The sequence below is a fragment of the Protomyctophum parallelum genome (genome assembly GCF_964188405.1).
Source record: "Protomyctophum parallelum genome assembly, chromosome: 7".
Lineage (NCBI taxonomy): Eukaryota > Metazoa > Chordata > Actinopteri > Myctophiformes > Myctophidae > Protomyctophum > Protomyctophum parallelum.
Window position 1 is genome coordinate 27,939,123 of NC_139705.1, and position 15,717 is coordinate 27,954,839.

A 15,717-nucleotide genomic window follows, 5' to 3' on the forward strand; every position below is an offset into this window, starting at 1 on the left:
AATTCTCACATGTCTCCCCCCTGCTCCGCTCCCTCCACTGGCTCCCGGTCGCTGCCCGCACAGAATACAAAACTCTGATGCTGGCATTCAAAGCAACCAAAGGTATGGCTCCCCCATATCTTACAAGTATGATTGAACCCTACAAACCCTCCCGCGCACTCAGATCAGCCAACGCAGGGAAACTGGAAGTACCCTCACTAAAAACGCCGGGACAACGCTCCACACGTCCCAAACTCTTCTCCCTTCTGGCTCCAAAACTGTGGAATGCACTTCCCATTGCAGTCAGAACTGCAGCATCACTCCCAATCTTCCGCCGTAGCCTGAAAACCCACCTTTTCAGACTCCATCATGGCCCATAGCACTTACCCTAACCCCTTAGATAGAATTTCTGTTGGCTTAGATAGCATTTGACTTAGACTTATAGCATGTTATGTAGACAGCACTATAATTGTATTGTATATAGTCATAGCACGCCATAGTACATATGTATAGCATAGTAGTGAATATGTATAGTTTATTATGTATAGTGTATGTATAGTTTCATCATATAGATATTCCACTGTTACCTTCTTAGCTTACGCATGTTTCATGATAAATGCTTTTATGTGATGTATTCCCATGCTTTTGTTCTTGCCTAAATGTAAGTCGCTCTGGATTAAGAGCGTCTGCTAAATGCCTAAATTGTAAATTGTAAATTGTAAATTGTAAATTGCGATGTTGTGCAAGACACAGCAGGCCATGATTATCTTACAAACCTGGAAGATTTTTTTTTGCGCTGATCATAGTCTATGTAACGTTTTTGGAATAGTATAACAAAATCTGTTCTATTTCAACATGCCTTCTCCGGTTTGTAAAGCAGTTTGCCTCCTGCTGTGTCCAAACACAACCAGTGTACTTTTAGGCCTCACTCACACGTAAGACACACGCAAGTCACACTTGTGTCCTGGGTCTTCTGTGTGTTATGGCCGCCTCAATGCATTTCCAATGGGAGTCACATGGTTTGAAGACACAACTGTATGTAAACTGCGCGGCCAGTTTTATGAATCCATCCAGCACTGGTGGCATGAATGATGCGGCTGATGGTTGATTGAGAGATGCCCACCCTGTGTGTGTGTGTGTGTGTGTGTGTGTGTGTGTGTGTGTGTGTGTGTGTGTGTGTGTGTGTGCGCGTGTGTGCGCGCTTAAGATAAAAAAAAACACCCTAAGAGTGCTCCACAGTGTGCGTAGATTTTGTTCTTACTTACGAACAAATCACAGCTAAGGAAACATTGAGGGATCCCAAAACCTTCTTAAAAACTTCTTAAGTGGGCCATAAGAACAAATGTCCTCTTAAGAACTTCTTAAGAACGGTTGGCGAGGCCCATTTTCACACATATATTCATACACTGATGGAAACCACTAACTCTGAGGGAGCGAACTGGGAACCTTGCGATTCCCATCCGGCTGATCTACCGGCCACTGTACCCCTAATCAACAGGGGGTTCCAGGCAGTGTTGTTTTTGGAAGCACATTTTCTTTTAGTCGCAGTCTCTTGAATAGTTTTAGTCACCTCGTATGTCTTAGTGTTAGGGCCGATTCATACCGCTGTTTCGGCGCTGTAGAGCCGAAATCGTCAGAAATTTTCAGTAGCATCGAAGAGGAGGTCCCCGCCCCCCGAACCTCAAATGACGTCACATTGTAAGCTCTACAGAGCCGAACCGACTTTTATTCGGCTCAAAAATAGGAGTATGAATCAGCCCTTAGTCTAGTTTTAGTCAACTAAAATGTATTTTGGTGGGCCTTGATGCCGTTGTAATGACTGTTATTACACTTGCTGAAAATAGCTGATCTACAAGCTTGTAGATCAGCTATTTTCAGCATGCAAACCAAGTGTAAAATGACTTATACTGGATCTCTTGTCCACTAGTCCCTTCCTATAACATTTTAGTCTATTTTATATTTGTTGATAAAATTGTCAGTATATTAGTCTTAGTTTTAGTCATCATAGCTTAGTTTTCATTTAGTTTACATGTAGTTTTCGTCAGTAGAAAAAGGTAGTCGACGATCAATTCTCGTTTTAGTCGACGAAATCAACACTGGTCCCAGCTGGTTCAAATATGATTATTTTGGGGAGGTCACGCTGGCTGGAACTAGACTAACGGCATGATAGATTGAACACCACTGCTATGGATGTTAACACATTCAGAAAGGGAACCCCTTTTGGTGTTTCAAGCATTATGTTATACTTTAGCTATTGAAAATAGCAGATCTACAAGCTCATAGCGCGGCACCGAGTGCCGCGTTACGAGATTGTAGGTCTGCTATTTTTAATCGTGAAAATGTGGCGCAAATCCTTGAATATATATTCTTTCAGAGCGAACGTTTAAAAAAAAAAATCTTTGCTTCTGGGGGGGGGGGGGGGGGGGGGGTGTAACCTGACGCTGCCAGATCCAAGAAGCTTGCTACACAAATTTGTTTCACAGCTTATTGGGATCTGGGATCGCGGAAGCAAATTCGATGACGGGGCTGTTCCTTTTTTTCAAGATACTTGGTAGATGATTGGATGGGACCGTCTGTCTATCACCATGTGGGCGTGCAAACACAACCAATCATATTGACGTGTCTATATAGCTTCACATCCGGTTTCGCACATATCCCGCCCTTAGCTCACTCTGATTGGTCCGGTACGGAACAGATTTTTGTCAGCTCAACTCCCTGAGAGATCCCAGATGAAGGCTGTGTTGGGGAACATGGTTACCCAATACCGCCCTCATCTGGCAGCGTCAGGTTAGGGGGGGTGTCCCTGGAACAACATATTTTGAGATGGGGGTCGGCGGCCAAATCCAGAAATTTCTGGAGGTCCTTGACATGAAAAAAGTGGAGCACCACTGACATAGAAACATAGGTTTTTCAGAAAACTGTTTGTATTCAGAAGCCTTTTTTTGGAATCGACCTCAGTCCAACATGGGTTTTTAACATCTCTCCGCTTCAGGCATCGCCGTCGAGGGCCCGTCTCAGGCTCGGATCGAGTGCACGGACCATGACGACGGCTCATGCGACGTGACGTTTTGGCCCACGAAGCCGGGCGAGTATGCCGTGCACGTCACGTGTGACGAGGACGAGATCCAGGACAGTCCCTTCATGTCCCACATCAGTCCCAACAAGAAGAAATGCTTCCCACACAAGGCGAGTCGCTCTGCATGTGCTCTCTCTCGAGTCGCTGTGTGTCCATTATATATTCTGCTCCACTTTTTTTAACTAGGTCAGATCTGTAGTTGAACCAGTTGCAGTGATCTTGCTCTATACTGGTTACTGGTTCAGTGGCATTTATTATCAAGACCCAAAGGTGATATTTGTGCACTCACATTCATTCATTCAAAGCTAGAGAGAGACGTCTACCAATTTTATTTGTCTTTCCCTATTTTCAAGCTATAGGCCTAAATGAACGGTTGAGTTTGTGTCCTGCTTTTAATGAATGTATAGCACCTTGGTTAGTTGCACTCAACATTAACTGACATGTCCAGTGGGTGTTGGGTTTCTACAATTAATGCTCTGATTCAAAATCTGCACGATCTGTATCGAATGTGGTTGGTATTTGGAGAATTCTCTCCTTGATGTGATGACAAACTGTCTGGCCAGTTTTGGCCCGCGGGCCGCCTGTTGCCTATACCCCTGGGCCTACTGCATGCCAACTCTGGCATACTATACACGATTAGAATGGACAAAAGCCACACATTTTAGGGACTCTTCACTTTGAATGTGTTCAATGCATTGCAGGTGAAAGTCTTTGGGAAAGGGTTGAGTCAGGACGGCTTCGCCTTAAACTCCTCCATGGAATTCACAGTGGACGCTCGCTTTGCCGGGGATGGATCTCTGGCAGTCCAGGCTCAGGTATGGGGACTTGAAGAGACGGTACGGTACGGTACAGGCTCAGATATGATGAGAGAGGAGAGGACATCAAATAACACGCAGAATTATTAGGCATGTAACGATTCATCGTAAATCGATTCAAACTGGTGACAATTTAAATTGATTTGACAATGTTTTATCGCAATTTATCGAAACTAATAAATACAGGACTTTGTAAGATAATAATAATAAAGGTAATAATAATAATAATAATAATGTTTTGCTGGCCCAGGCCGTGGCGTAACGGTCTGGGCACCGGACTGGTAATCCAGTCGCAGTGTGCCACGGGTTCGACTCCCGAGCCCGACACGGCCTTTACTGCATGTCTTCCCCCATCTCTCTCCCGTTTCCTGTCAGCCTACTGTCTGTCCCTTCAAAAATCAATAAAAGGCGTAAGCCGCAAAAAAATATCTTAAAAAAATAAAAAAATGTTTTGCTACTGTATTTCAAAGAGGACAAGAAAAAATGGTATTGGAGATTAACAAAAGAGAAGAAAATACTGGATTTGTGTAAGAAAAATTTGTCTGGAAAATACATTTGTGAAAAATCGTATTGTGAATTCAGTATCTTGATTCGAATCGCATCGTGAGTTGAGTGAATTTTTACATGCCTAGTTGTTATTACATTTAATACATCTACTTATTGATCTAATCCACATGATGACATTCAGAGCCGCGATGGAAAAGCTGTGAATGTGGAGAGCATGCGTAAAGACACCGGCCTCTACAGCTGTTTCTACACGCCCACGAGTCTGCTCAGACACACCGTGTTTGTCTCCTGGGGAGGGGTCAGTGTGCCTGGGAGCCCCTTCTCTGTGAGTATATATACTTCATATACTGTACCTTCCATTGAAACCTCTCCAAGAGTATTCATATCCTGTACCCTCCAGGAAAACTCCCGATCCTGACGACGTTTGCTGTGTGTCACTCCCCTTCTCTCTCTCCCCATTTCCTACTACTGTAATCTATCAATAAAGACAACAACAAAAACGGAATGATATAAATTGTCTTTTCCATCTTTGGTTTTGCTGCAGGTAACCGCTGGAAGAATCAGAATCGAGCCTGTGGGCTCACATGTGAACGGTGAGGTGGGAAACACCACGTCTCCCTCCAACAAGCTGGACCTGACCGTCACCAGTCCCATAAAGACTCCAGCTAAAGGCAGAAAGGTACCGTACAGTTCCTGCTCCAAGTTGTTGATTCTTGAGTGTCACGCAAATACGCAAATACACCAATACACCAACACTAATGCAGTTAAATCATTGTTGAGTCTTGAGTGTTAATAACACGGAGGACTGTACAACGCAGGTGTTTACAACGTCCTCTCAGGTGTTGGCGAACGAACAGATGTTTTCAACGTGCTCTCCCCTCAGGTCTTGGCGTACAGATGTTTTCAAGGTTTTCTCCCCTCAGGTCTTGGCGTACAGATGTTTTCAAGGTTTTCTCCCCTCAGGTCTTGGCGTACAGATGTTTTCAAGGTTTTCTCCCCTCAGGTCTTGGCGTACAGATGTTTTCAACGTTTTCTCCACTCAGGTGTTGGCGAACGAACAGATGTTTTCACCGTTTTCTCCCCTCAGGTCTTGGCGTACGGACCGGGACTGGAGGGAGGGTTCGTGGGCGTCCCGGCGGACTTCGTCATCGACACCAACGACTGTGGCGCCGGCCGTCTCTCCGTGGCGGTGGAGGGCCCGGGAGGCGGTGGGCCCGTTGGAACGCAATGCCATGACAACGAGGACGGAACCTGCATTGTCACCTACCTGCCCACGGAGAGCGGCGAGCACCGCGTCAGCATCCTCTTCAGGGGCGCGCACATACCGGGCTCTCCGTTTCACCTGGACATCCAGCTGCCCTTCGACCCCTCCAAGGTGATGCCCCGTGACTGTCCAAGGGTTGATTTAACTGACTTGAAACTAAATAAAAACTAAGACTAAATATACTGTCACTTTCGTCAACAAAATAACAAGAAATGACTCAAGTCATTACCGGTATATATCAGCCTTGCATTCCATTCTCTTGCATATTGTACCTTAGTGGGGCTTTCTGTAGTTCAAGGTTCAAGGTTCAAGGTTCAAGCAGGCTTTGTGTCCCATTGGCCGTGGGGCTTAGTGTCCCATTGGCCGTATAGGGCTATAGTCTCCCATTGGCTTAGAGGCCAGCCAATCATGAAAATCTCGCCACTAGACCACGTGTCTAGACTAGAAAGTCAGATCTTTGATGAGCTCTGCAAGCTGATAAAACTAGACTAAAATGTTCTGGAGGGACTAGTGGATTTATGTTTGGTTTGCGCTCGGGTGTTGTGTGAGTTTGTACATGCAAAATCAGCCATTACAACGGCATCGAGGACTTCCGGTATGACGGCACGCTAAGCAGTCGGTTGTCTCGTACCTCCGTTAAAAAGTTATTGAAATCCTGATAAAATTAAAACAGTCTACTGCTAAAAGTGAACGTTCACATGCCTAATCGTTACCCTGATGAAGAAAGCAAAACCACTAAGTAAAGGTCGCGGTAAAAAACAGTCTAAAATAGATTTTGCCTCGCCCAAACAAACTGGGGAAGCTAGCAGCAGCATGGCGGACCATGAGGAGGAATCCACCGGTGACGAATGCAGTGGAACCGGGCCGCAGTTGCAAGTAATTCTTGATGCAATCCAAGAATCAAGAACAGAAGTTTCCAGCAGATTTGATGCTGTGCTGGCTGCAATTGAAGGAATTAAAAAAGAAATGGGGGAGTGCGTGGAACGGATTGAAACTGCAGAAACTCGCATTTCTGGGACCGAAGACACGCTGACTAGCCTGCTGACCAAGGTAACACGGCTCGAAAGACAGAACAAAGAACTGAAACAAATGACTCTGGATGCTGAAACAAGGTCCAGGCGATGTAATTTGAGATTAGTATTATTACCGGAAAAATCTGAAGGGGATAATGCCTGCACTTTCATGGAGAATTGGATTCCAGAAGCTTTTGGTATCACACTAACTGCAAAAGCGTTCCTGGGACGGGTGCACAGAGTCGGACCGAGAAGGGGTCCAAACGCTCCACCAAGACCTCTCATCATGCAATTTCTGAACGACAGAGATCTGATGGCAGTGTGGAATGCAGCTAGAAGCCAACAACAAATACTCTGCAAGAATAATCCAGTAAGGTTCCACAGAGATCTGCCGACCGACACCCACAAGAAGATAAAGGGATTCGACGAGGTGAGACAGAAGTTCCGCTCCATGGAAATACGGTGTGGGATACAACTACCAGCCTACAACGGCATCGAGGCACCGGCGATATACATTTTAGTCGATTAAACTGTCCATTTAAATCAACTAAAACTAGACTAAAACTAAAACATTTCAGATGGCAAAAATGTGACTTTTTATTCAAGACTATGAATAAAAAAACTCAAAGAAAAATGTTGAGCTGTCCAAACCAACCCTCTCTCTCTAGGTGGTGGTCTCGGGTCCCGGGGTGGTGCAGAAGGGCAAGGTGGGCGAGCCGTGCGTGCTGACGCTCGCGGACTGCGACCTGGCTGGCCTCGGCGAGCACCTGTCCCTGGAGGCCGTGTCCGAGCACGGCCACAAGGTGGCGACCAAGGTCCAGCCCAACGCCGACGGCACCTACACGGTGGTCTACGTCCCACTGAGCGCGGGCGTGTACACGCTGCGTCTGGCGTACGGAGAGAGGCTGCTGGCCCACCTCCCCTCCAAGGTCATCGTGGACCCCGCCCTCTATAAGAGCCGGGTCAGACTCAGCGGCGGCAGTGGAGCAGAGAGGAAAGGTGGGAGTAATGCAACGCACGGGACAAAATTATCATTGGTGCACGATTATTTACAGGGTCATATCTGCTGATACCGATTCTGACCGATTCCGATCATGGAAACAAGCCTAGGCCCTAGGTGCTTGGCCCAAAGCCTGTTAAATAAAGTATTCAATCGATCAATAAATAGCCTAGATACTCTTTTTCCAAGTGTCTGTTCTCACTACTGAATGAGTACAAAGCCATTGACGGGTACATTATTATTGCGTGATCAATATCAGTTTTTGAGCCCGATATGGCATTTTTATGGCCGATTTTGATATGCTACCGATTTTATCGTGAATCTCTACAAATTATTTTGTCCGGTTTATGCTCCTTCGTTCAGTCAGTGTGTAGTTAGCACAGTATGTATTTATACACCAGTAGTTCTCAACCCTTTCAGGCTGTGAGTGACCCCCCACAAATATTTCAACTGGGGTACCCTCCACTCTATTACACAATGACCAGGGTGGATCATGTATGAGGATTTCTGTTTCTACTGATTAATTTGATGGACAGCTAAAGGGTTTCTCCATGTATTCATTTGAAGGACAACTAAAAGGTTTCTCCCTGTATTCATTTGAAGGACAACTAAAAGGTTTCTCTGTGTATTCATTTGAAGGACAACTGAAGGGACGGCAGAAGCCGGCGTCAGTCGTTGCCAACGGGGTTGGACTGCTTCAGGGAATAACGGGAGAGAGTAATCACTTCACAGTCACAACAAGGTACTGTACATTGGGCATTTCATAAGCAAAACTTGTGACATTTGATTCTTTACTTAACATTACAACGCCACGTCTAATGTCATGTTCATACCTGCTGCTAATTTTGACCTACTGTACCAAAGTGTCACCTCCTCCACCCTTATGTCTAAACTCATGTACATTGCTATTATTATGTTCCCTAATGGTGTAGACTGGCAAACTGCAGACTTGCAAAGACAATACTGTACATATTATGAGGAGCCCATTCACATTAACATTATAAGAGAGCTGTCTGGCGCTTATAGATGCTGACGTGCCTGCCTGTTCTCTCAGTGTTTTTCTGTACTGATAGGTAGGTAGGTACAAATGACATTCTGATTCCGAAAGTAGGGAAGTAAATGGAAATGAATGAATGTGATTTTTATTTTTTAACAGAAATGGTGGAGCAGCAGGTATCGCCATCACCGTGGAGGGCCCGTCAGACGCCAAGGTGTCGTGCGCGGAGAGCGAGGATGGGCTATACCACGTGCACTACACCCCCAGCGCACCTGGCCTCTACGAGATCAACATCACACAGGGAGGGGAACACATCGGAGGTACCTTTGCTTTATTCCTTTAGAGCCAGTGTTGTTTTTGGCAGCAATTTTTTATTTTAGTTTTAGTCATTAGTCTCTTGAATAGTTTTCATTTAGTTTCAGTCACATTTTAGTCACCTGGAATGTTTTAGTGTTAGTCTAGTTTTAGTCAACTAAATATCACAAGTAAGACGCGCAAACGCGGGAAGCGAACGCAGCTCGTGTGTGTGTGTGGTTGTGTGTGTGTGTGTGTGTGCTGCTATTTTCAGCATGCAACCAAGTGTAAAATGACTTATACTGGATCTCTTGTCTACTAGTCCCTTCCTAACATTTTAGTCTAGTTTTTATTTGTTGACGAAATCATCAGTATATTCAGTCTTAGTTTTAGTCATCATAGCTTAGTGTAGTAATGTAGTTTCCATTTAGTTTTCGTCAGTGGAAAAGGTAGTCAGTGAACATTTTTCGTCTTAGTTTTAGTCGACGAAAACAACACTGTTTAGAGCAGTGGTTTTCAGCCCTTTCAATATCAAGGTCCATTTATGTATTCTGCATTTAAGCCATGTCGGACCACCGTTTGATGACATTTAGACCTCTCAGCTGTCTAAACGTTAATGTTGGATAAGATTGTGTCCACAATTCCATGCTGTATTGATGTTGGTACCGTAGGAGAAACAACAGGCAAACGTCGATCAAAATAAATACCAAGTATTTTGCATTATCTAATTGTGTAGACCCCTTGTAAATTACGTAATGCGGATGTTAAACATAATTTAACTCTCGAGAGCTTAAAATGAAACCAAATGGACTCTTACCATCCATTTGGTTTCATGTTACACTCTCAAGAGTTAAAGGTCTAATAAGAGTCCATTTGGTGGTGCCCCTTGCATGGCCTAGTGGTCCAGGCGCATGCCACATACTGTATACTGTAGCCTTTGCTGGGTCCATTTGGTTACCGACTCTCCATCATTTAGCTGGGGACCACCTGGAACACTCTCAGGGACCACTGGTGGTCCCCGGACCACTGGTTGAGAACCACTGTTTTAAGATGTCTTTCTTCAATATATATTTGATATATTAATATCAAGTCAATTTGTGACTCCCTTTCAATCAAAGGAAGTCCGTTCCAGGTTCCGGTGAAGGACGCCTCTGATAGAAGAGATGTTGAGATCCGCGGAGCGGGACTGCAGTCTGGACTGGAGTCTGGGCTCCGTGCCAACGTCCCCCAGACTTTCACCATCGACTGTACCAAGACTGGAGAGGCCACGCCCCCCGAGGCTGTGGCCGTGATGACCCCTAGTGGTGAGTCACGTAACTGTAGTAAGACTGTAGTGGAGAGTTACGTATTTGGATAAAGGCCCTATATAAATTCACCATTCATCATGACCAGATTTGACTGAGGGACTGCCATTGGATTCTTTTGAATTGTCATGTCATATTGACTTATTGGTTGTTCAGTTTGACCCACCAGTTTTGGAGATACGGCTTATAGAGTATTGTCTTACAGAAAACAGCGAAAAAAGGCTTGAAAGGTTCACTTCTGTGGTCTAACATTACACATAGCTACATGTTAAGCATTCTTTTCATATTTACATGTCGATTTCAGCTCTCACACTTATTTCAGACATGCTCTAGTATGTGAAGAGTCTGCCTGTGCTATTAACTCATTTTGGATAAAACTTTTTTTCTTTTTCTCCTCTGGTGAAAAGTTTGCACGATGGCAGGCTCTCAGTCAAATCTGGTCACATTTATCCCTGTTTCGCATATAAATCAGGTAATAAGAACTGCAACTGTTAGAATTCTGCGTCTGCACGCAGAATCACAGTTAAGGTCCTTGCAGACTGTATGCGTTTTCCGGTAAAACTGTGGGAAAACGCTGCTAAAAATTAGAAAAAAATTAGTGTGCAGGGGCCTTTACTGTATAATGAGTGTAAAGTAAACTTGTAACGCAATACATGTATCGGTCAATTTGACCATGCACACGATGCCGATCAGAATTTGGATATCGGCCCAACATTTAAATATTGTACATCCCTTTTAAGCTTCATCTTTGATGTTGGGAGATCCCCGCCATCTGGTCATTGGTCTCTTCCCAGTGAGGACTTCCTTAGGGGAGACACTCGGGAGGCATCCATAGATTACATACTAGATGCCCGAACCACCTAAGCTGGCTCCTTTCCAAGCAAAGGAGCAGCGGGTCGACTCTGAGTCTCTCACGAATGACTGAACTTTTCATAGTGTTTTGCCACCATCACCGTTTAATGAAATGAAACATCTCTGGTTTTCGTTTTGCCCAGGAAAGATAGAGCTTGTGGAAGTAAAAGACAACGGTGATGGGACATATTCCCTGGCCTACTCTCCTTCCATGGCGGGCGACCATTCTTTAGTGGTCAAATATGCTGACCAAGATGCATTCTCCAGGTAAGTGAAGTAGCACTCTGGAGCCAGCTGTTCCTGAGCCATGTGGCCCCGGTCTCTGTGTGATGTTATATCATTACCAATTAACCGGTCATTAATTACACTAATGTCCTACACCTTTGTCGTCACTCAAAGCCCAGTCGCATTCAAAGTGCTGCCAAGTACAGATGCCATGAGCCAGGTAAACGTATCAGCGCCAGGACTGGAGTCAGGAGTGTGTGCCAAAGTACCTCAGACCTTCACCGTCGACTGTAGCGAGACTGGAGAGGCCCCGGAATCTGTGGCCGTGATGACACCTGATGGTAAGGAAAAGTAACTACTGATATGTGGTGAATGTATAGGACATGTTGATGAAGGAAGGCACTATAGAAAAAAAAGGATTAGGCATAGTTTTACTGAGGTTAAGTTTAGGAATAACAGATAGATATGACAATTTCACGTTCACGTTCTCGAGACTGAGACCGCACTCGAATACTACAACACTGCAGATAATGTTGTGATGTTGTTCATCTTGGCCGTGCGGGTCAAATAAAAGATTATTCCATATTGTTCTGCAGGTCAGATGGAAGTGGTTCCAGTGACAGATAATGTTGTGTTGTTCTTCTGCAGGTCAGATGGAAGTGGTTCCAGTGACAGATAATGTTGTGTTGTTCTTCTGCAGGTCAGATGGAAGTGGTTCCAGTGACAGATAATGTTGTGTTGTTCTTCTGCAGGTCAGATGGAAGTGGTTCCAGTGACAGATAATGTTGTGTTGTTCTTCTGCAGGTCAGATGGAAGTGGTTTCAGTGACAGATAATGTTGTGTTGTTCTTCTGCAGGTCAGATGGAAGTGGTTCCAGTGACAGATAATGTTGTGTTGTTCTTCTGCAGGTCAGATGGAAGTGGTTCCAGTGACAGATAATGTTGTGTTGTTCTTCTGCAGGTCAGATGGAAGTGGTTCCAGTGACAGATAATGTTGTGTTGTTCTTCTGCAGGTCAGATGGAAGTGGTTCCAGTGACAGATAATGTTGTGTTGTTCTTCTGCAGGTCAGATGGAAGTGGTTCCAGTGACAGATAACGGCGACGGCACATATTCAGTGCCCTACACTCCCTCCACAGACGGCACTCACTCTCTGCTGGTCAAATACGCAGATGAAGACGAGTTTCGCAGGTGACATAAGTACTGCGGATGTAGTCTGTACTAGTGCAGACTACAGAAATTCAATGCGTGATGATAATTGTTGTGAGCTTGCAGATCTGCTATTTTCTGCTAAAGCTTTCCCCACAACACCGATGCTGGGGTTTAATCGAGAAAGCATCCGTGTCACTTTGGCTATTCAAAAATAGTAGATCTACAAGCTCAGATCTGCAGTTTTAGAAAAATCATGAACATTTTGTGCAAATCTTTGAGTATACATGTGTTTATATATCTTTTTCAAAGCAAACATTTTTAAGTGAAATCATTCGCAGGCATGCTCGCTAGGCTAATGCCTTGCTCAGGATGGTCTCGTGGTGCTCAAGGTGCGCCCGCATTGTTTACATACATTATCAACATTTTCCCGGAGTCGTCTCGGGCCGCTGGGCCGCATTCCATCAGCGTCGACGACGACATTGTATGGAGTTGTCAACGTCCTCGTGGGTCTTTTCATGCAGTGCTCTGGTGCGCATTCATGTGGAATGGTGTGCGACCGACCGTGCGTGAGTGTATAGACTTAATTGGCGGTCGGCCAACTTGTGTCGTACCAGACGTACTGTATAGTGTAACTTGTACACATGTGTTATCAGTTGTGTAAAGTGTAAAGTGGCGCCCATTGTTCTCCAGGAACAGACCTCAGTAGACCTCGCCCTCTCTCGCTCTGTCAGGACTAGGGCTGTCGCCATTACACATTTAACTTGACGAGTAATTGTCACATTGTGTTGGTTTATTTTTCGCATTGAACATTGCAACGTTACAATTTGTATTTCAGTTTGTCTTTTAGGCTTCATCGTCACTAATTGCACAGGACAGATATGACAAAGAACAACAACTTAAATATACACTAGAGCAGTGTGTAGACTCCATCCAGGGCTTTTTTTCACATGGACGGACTGCATCAGAAATGTGGACCTCTATGGGGACCTACCACGGGTCACGGACAAATAAGTCAGAGAGAGAAGGATGAGGCTGGCAAGGCACTGCCTCAGGCACCCAGAACTTGAGGCAAGTAAATTGACCCTATGGGAGCCAACCCAGGGCAAAGCCAGGAGGGGAAAGAAGCGTACCACCTATGTAGACGTGCTGCGGCGTGACAACTTGGCTGACAACACTGCAGACCTCAAGAACCTGATGTTGTATAGGAAATTGTGGAGGGCAGCTAATAGCAGATCTACAAGCTCATAGCGTGGCATCGAATTCCGCACTACGAGCTTGGAGATCTGCCTGGAACGATTTTTTTTTCAGATGGGGGTTCCCAGCCAAATACAGATCTATAATTCTGGGGGTCCTTGATGTGAAAATGGTTGAGCACCACTGAGAAGACAGAATCGTCCTCAGGTTTATCATGCGGATATGTCGCTATATGTTGCTTCCCATGCTGTAGGCCCTTCGACTTCGGTGTGGTGGAGTCAGGACCATGTGTGCGTCTCCGGTCTCCTCAGTCCTTCCCTGTGGACTGCAGCAAGACCGGAGAGCCACCGGAGTTCGTGGCTGTGATGACACCAAGCGGTGAGAGTTGTCATATTCTCATTTCATTTCATTTTTGTTTTACCTCTTAAACTCTCCATAATCTCTCACCCGTAATGTGTTACTGGCATACACTGCTAGGGTTCAAGTGCTCCTTTATTTAGAACTATACGCACAAAACCAAATTTCACACACTTTGTTTTACCTGTACAACTCTTCTGACTCTGATTCATGTACTGATCATACATCTCCCTCGACTTCTTCTTCTTCAGGTCAGATGGAGCTTGTGGACGTGACAGACAATGGAGACGGGACATATTCAGTGTCCTACTCTCCTTCTGTGGAAGGGGCTCACTCTCTGCTGGTCAAATATGAAGATGAAGATGAATTTGTCAGGTATATACAGTATATATTATTCAACATATTTATATGTAAAAAAGAAAAAAGTCTTATGCATTAAAATATATAGTGTGATATGTATTACTGTTTGTTATTAAAATGTTTATTTTATATAATGTTAACAGTCCTCATCAGTTCCAAGTGTTGCCTGGTGGTTCCAGTAAGAAGGTGAAAGTATCAGTACCAGGACTGGAATCAGGAGTCTGTGCCCAAATCCCTCAAACCTTCACTATTGACTGTAGTGAGACTGGAGAGAGCCCACAATCTGTGGCTGTGATGACACCCAGTGGTGAGTAATATTCCTTTAATAGTGAGTAATATGTGAGTTATATTACTTATTTACTTTCATAATGGATACATATGGAATGTTAATACTTATTTGTCATCACAGGTAAAATGGAGATAGTGGAAGTAACAGACAATGGGGATGGGACGTACTCTGTGCCCTACTCTCCTTCCATGGAGGGTGCTCACTCTGTTATGGTGAAATATAATGCTGAGGAGGACTTTAGCTGGTAAGATTATATATGAAAGAGAACATATTCTAGTGAGTTGACGATGAAAATACACTGATCTCTTACACGCTGTTTCAGTTTGTCCAACTTCCACGTGCTGCCTACCAACGAGGCCAACAAGCTGAACGTTGTGGACCCAGCACTGAAATCAGGAGTGTGTGCTCAGACCCCTCAGACCTTCACTATAGGCTGTAATAAGACTGGAGAGATCCCACAGTCCGTGGCTGTTGTGACTCCAAATGGTGAGATTTATTTTTACGATTTCTGTTTGTCCGTCTTTCTGTCGTTTGGTTATCTCAACCAGCTACGACGAATGGATTTAAACATAATTTAAAACATAACATCGAAAGAAGGTTACTGCATGGTCACAGCGTTCGGTTGTCAAACTCCAGAGGCCATTGAATGTCATTAATTACCTAACTAATGCCTCTTGAACACTTTTGTAGATAAACTGATGTCTGTGTTCACTACTGCACACATTTTCTTTCTTTTTTTTAAAGATATTTTTGGGCCTTTTTCTGCCTTTATTGGATAGCGTACAGTATGGTGACAGGAAATGGGGAGAGAGATGGGGGCGTTGACAAACGTGGCAAAGGTCCTCAGGATCGGGAGTCGAACCCGTGACATGCCGTAGCAGCCTAGGTGCCCGGACCGCTACACTAGCCGCCCGGGCCCTGTGATTGGCTGATCAAAGTACATATTGAAGCTAAAAGTGAGGCCAGCAAAGTGAAGACATAAAAGTGAGGACGCAAATTGTGATTGACCGCCGTGATTGGGTAGGGAGATGTGCCATTTGGT

The 15,717-nt window shown here is 44.8% G+C and overlaps 1 protein-coding gene across 1 annotated transcript in view; it reads left to right on the forward strand.

The window, feature by feature from the left end:
• LOC310862002 (filamin-B-like) overlaps positions 1-15,717 on the forward strand; it is a 93,704-nt gene that overhangs the window by 25,347 nt on the left and 52,640 nt on the right. The window contains exons 8-24 of the mRNA XM_083769739.1: positions 2,972-3,165; positions 3,757-3,870; positions 4,559-4,702; positions 4,922-5,056; positions 5,465-5,752; positions 7,323-7,653; positions 8,294-8,396; positions 8,811-8,971; positions 10,064-10,249; positions 11,245-11,368; positions 11,501-11,667; positions 11,923-11,974; positions 12,183-12,202; positions 12,391-12,514; positions 13,923-14,047; positions 14,278-14,401; positions 14,998-15,161. Of these exons, the coding sequence (XP_083625865.1) occupies positions 2,972-3,165; positions 3,757-3,870; positions 4,559-4,702; positions 4,922-5,056; positions 5,465-5,752; positions 7,323-7,653; positions 8,294-8,396; positions 8,811-8,971; positions 10,064-10,249; positions 11,245-11,368; positions 11,501-11,667; positions 11,923-11,974; positions 12,183-12,202; positions 12,391-12,514; positions 13,923-14,047; positions 14,278-14,401; positions 14,998-15,161 (2,556 nt within the window). The remainder of the gene's footprint in view (positions 1-2,971; positions 3,166-3,756; positions 3,871-4,558; positions 4,703-4,921; positions 5,057-5,464; positions 5,753-7,322; positions 7,654-8,293; positions 8,397-8,810; positions 8,972-10,063; positions 10,250-11,244; positions 11,369-11,500; positions 11,668-11,922; positions 11,975-12,182; positions 12,203-12,390; positions 12,515-13,922; positions 14,048-14,277; positions 14,402-14,997; positions 15,162-15,717) is intronic.